Source organism: Parasteatoda tepidariorum, chromosome 9 (genome assembly GCF_043381705.1).
Source record: "Parasteatoda tepidariorum isolate YZ-2023 chromosome 9, CAS_Ptep_4.0, whole genome shotgun sequence".
NCBI lineage: Eukaryota > Metazoa > Arthropoda > Arachnida > Araneae > Theridiidae > Parasteatoda > Parasteatoda tepidariorum.
The window spans coordinates 55,124,161-55,127,244 of record NC_092212.1 but is presented as its reverse complement, the minus strand read 5'-3'; the positions used below and the strand labels follow the sequence as shown (position 1 = coordinate 55,127,244).

General features: G+C 29.5%; 1 protein-coding gene across 1 annotated transcript in view; it reads right to left on the bottom strand.

Moving 5' to 3' along the window:
• Positions 1-2,140, bottom strand: part of LOC107455552 (dihydrolipoyllysine-residue acetyltransferase component of pyruvate dehydrogenase complex, mitochondrial) — a gene marked incomplete in the record, with an annotated part of 16,509 nt that extends 14,369 nt beyond the window's left edge. The window contains 2 exon segments of the mRNA XM_043047208.2: positions 1,188-1,279; positions 1,899-2,140. Of these exon segments, the coding sequence (XP_042903142.1) occupies positions 1,188-1,279; positions 1,899-2,011 (205 nt within the window).
• Between the last annotated feature and the right edge of the window lie 944 nt (positions 2,141-3,084).

Sequence of the window (3,084 nt, the reverse complement as noted above, 5' to 3'; positions counted from 1 at the left end):
TAAAATACAGTAGGGAACCGATTATCCGGAACGATCGGGACCATCGCTATTCCGGATAACTGATTTTTCCGGTTTTCTGAATCACTACAAAAAGCAGTTTTTTTTATTGTTAAACCCAACTAAAAAAAAAAAAATTATGGAAATAATCTTAAAAAGAGGAAAAAACGATGAAGTAATACACTAATGATTATTTCCAAAGTGATGGTAAGGTAAACATCCTTCAAAAAAGAAAGAAAAATCCTAAAATCTTATGAGGAAAAAAAATATCTTTTAAAAAAAATGGCGTGAAAATTTCTCGAATTTCGTTCCGGTTTTTTGGTTTTCCGGTTTTCTGATTTCCGGATAACGGGTTCTGTACTGTAGAAGGTATAGTTGAAAATTAATTATGTAATAATGATTTTATAATTGTAAAGAGAATCCTGCCTTTATGATCACTTTGTTTTTTTAACAATGAAGATTATAGCAATAAATTAAAAAATATTCATTTAAAAAGAATCCAAAAACTTTTATTGCTTAAAGAAAGTTTTACTTTTGGATTCAATTTACTCAAAATTCAAACCTATTTATTCAGCATGGTTACCATTGTAATTTATCTAAAAAAAAAATTTCTAAATTTTCATTCAATTTGTGGTTGCCATAAAAATTTATTAACTTCCAAAAGAGATTATTTAGCACAGAAAGTAAATTCCTAACATTATTTTAGCTCCTTTTTTTGTCAATATTTAGAATGCACTAACCACAGTTTTAAATAAATTAATTATTATTCTATTATAATATACCAATTCATTATAAAACTTTTTAAAAATAAACATAACCTGTAAATCAGTTGATAGGTGATTTCACACTAAATCTGATACCTAGGGTAGTTTTTTTTTTTGGTAGAATTGTATGAAAATACAGAAAAGATAAACACAGATTTTTAATTTCCCTAACATCAGTAGAAGAGCATTTAAAACAGCAAAATGAAATTGATCGGAAATAACTGTAAATAATAGGTGCAATTTAGTTACATCTATAGTGCCCTGCTACCAGCTACATAATTTAACAAAAATAATAATTTGTTTCGAAGTTTTTTGTAAGAAAAGTGAGCAAAATAAATAACCTTTCAAAACATTTATACAACAATTTGCATGTAATTAAATTTATTTATAAATTACAAGTATTTTAAACTGAAGTAAAGTGCTTACCTGTAGAAAAATTTCTGACATGGAATAATGGTGAACTGTCCAAAAAACAATTTTGGTAAAGATTTGGCAGTTTTGAGTAATAAAATTTCGTTCTGGAAAAAAGGAAACATATGTTTAATACAAATAACTTTATAAGAATGTTTTTAATATGTTTTATAAGAATTTTAAGCACAGATTTTTAACAAATTAGAACGATTATACTAAGAAATTTTTCAATTAAGAAAAGGTACATCATTACTCTAAAAGCTCACAATTCATTTTAACTTTGCAAATCAGATTGAGAACATATGGATTTCTCAAGAACTGAAAAGAAGAAAAAGAAAAGGAGGAGAGATCATCAAAGACCTTTCAGAATTGTGATCCTTGTTTGATTAGTGGTTCTTGTTTGAATTGTTGTCCTCTTAGAATTGTGCTTTACAGTTCAGAAAAAAGCCCTGGAGCATAAAATCCTTACAACAATGTCTATTCTAGTCTCATATGCCCCGGATTTTTTGTTAACATAATGGGGGGAAATTACAAACATACTGAATCAGAATTAAAGTTAAATGCAGGTATTTTCTAAAACATGCAAAAAAAGTGTATGAAAACTGAAAATATGGTAACCATTATCATGAGCAAATAAGTAGCTATAACTATACATTTAAAAAAAATTATAAACAAATAAATCACTCCGTATGCTTAGATATTTTATAAGAAGCAAATAATATTAACCTGTAAATTGCTATTATAACTTGAGGTCGTTGTTTAACATTAAATAATTTTAAACCAAAATACTTCGAGCTACTTCGTACACATAAAGGGATAGAGCTTTTAATTCTTAACATTTTTACTTCGTTTAAATATGAACAAATTTATTATTTTAATAAATCTGCAGCAAGGGCTGCTTTTATTTAAAAAGGTCAACAAAAAATACCCTTGCCGATTTCTTCTGCTAAAATTTTTTAATGCCAATATTTAAAAAGAATATCACTTTCAAGCTTTTAACTCGTATTGTCCAAGTTTTAGAAAAATCACGACGCAAAAACATTTACCGCATATCCAACGAAGCATTCAAGATCATTCTCACTGATAATGGTTCACTTTCGCCCAATCACCATCCATTTGCGAAAAATAAATTCGCACATAAAACTCACCAATCAAGTGATTTATATTTTCTCTGTGGTGATCAAAAGTGCCGCATTTAATGAGATTGACCCTCGAAAATGTTTTAAGGACCGTTCCTGTTGTATGAAATAATTTTCAAATAAATGTAGGCGCCATCTAGATCTTTCAATTAAAATCAATGCTATTACCGTAGCCTTGGCCAAAGAATACCTAAGAAGGCCTTNCATTTAATGAGATAGACCCTCAAAAATGTTTTAAGGACCGTTCCTGTTGTATGAAATAATTTTCAAATAAATGTAGGCGCCATCTAGATCTCTCAATTAAAATCAATGCTATTACCGTAGCACTGATTTAAAAGTTCAAACACATCCGCACTCGAAGTAGTTACATTTCGTAACCATAATCACTGCCACTGATCGCAACACTCGAATACGCCATCTGGGGAGAGACCGGTTTCATGCCTTTAGCCCTTCTCACCACAATATTTTCCCTTTTTATTTAATAAAAATACTTCCTAAAATTTCTGTGATACTTTTCTTTAGAACCATGTTTAATGCAGTTTTCAGTTCCATATAGTTTTCAAAGTTAAAAGATTTTAATCTATATGAAAATCAAGAGAGAGATCCTCCCTCTATGACTGTCTGCACGCTAATGGGGAAAGTTAAGTGTTGCCATAGGTAGAGAGTTCTGCTCTACGCCACCTGCAGCCAACTTCGATCGCCAATAATTGGTCCACAACTTGCGGAAACACCTGAACGCAATTAAAAAAAATCAATAAATATAGCTATCTTTA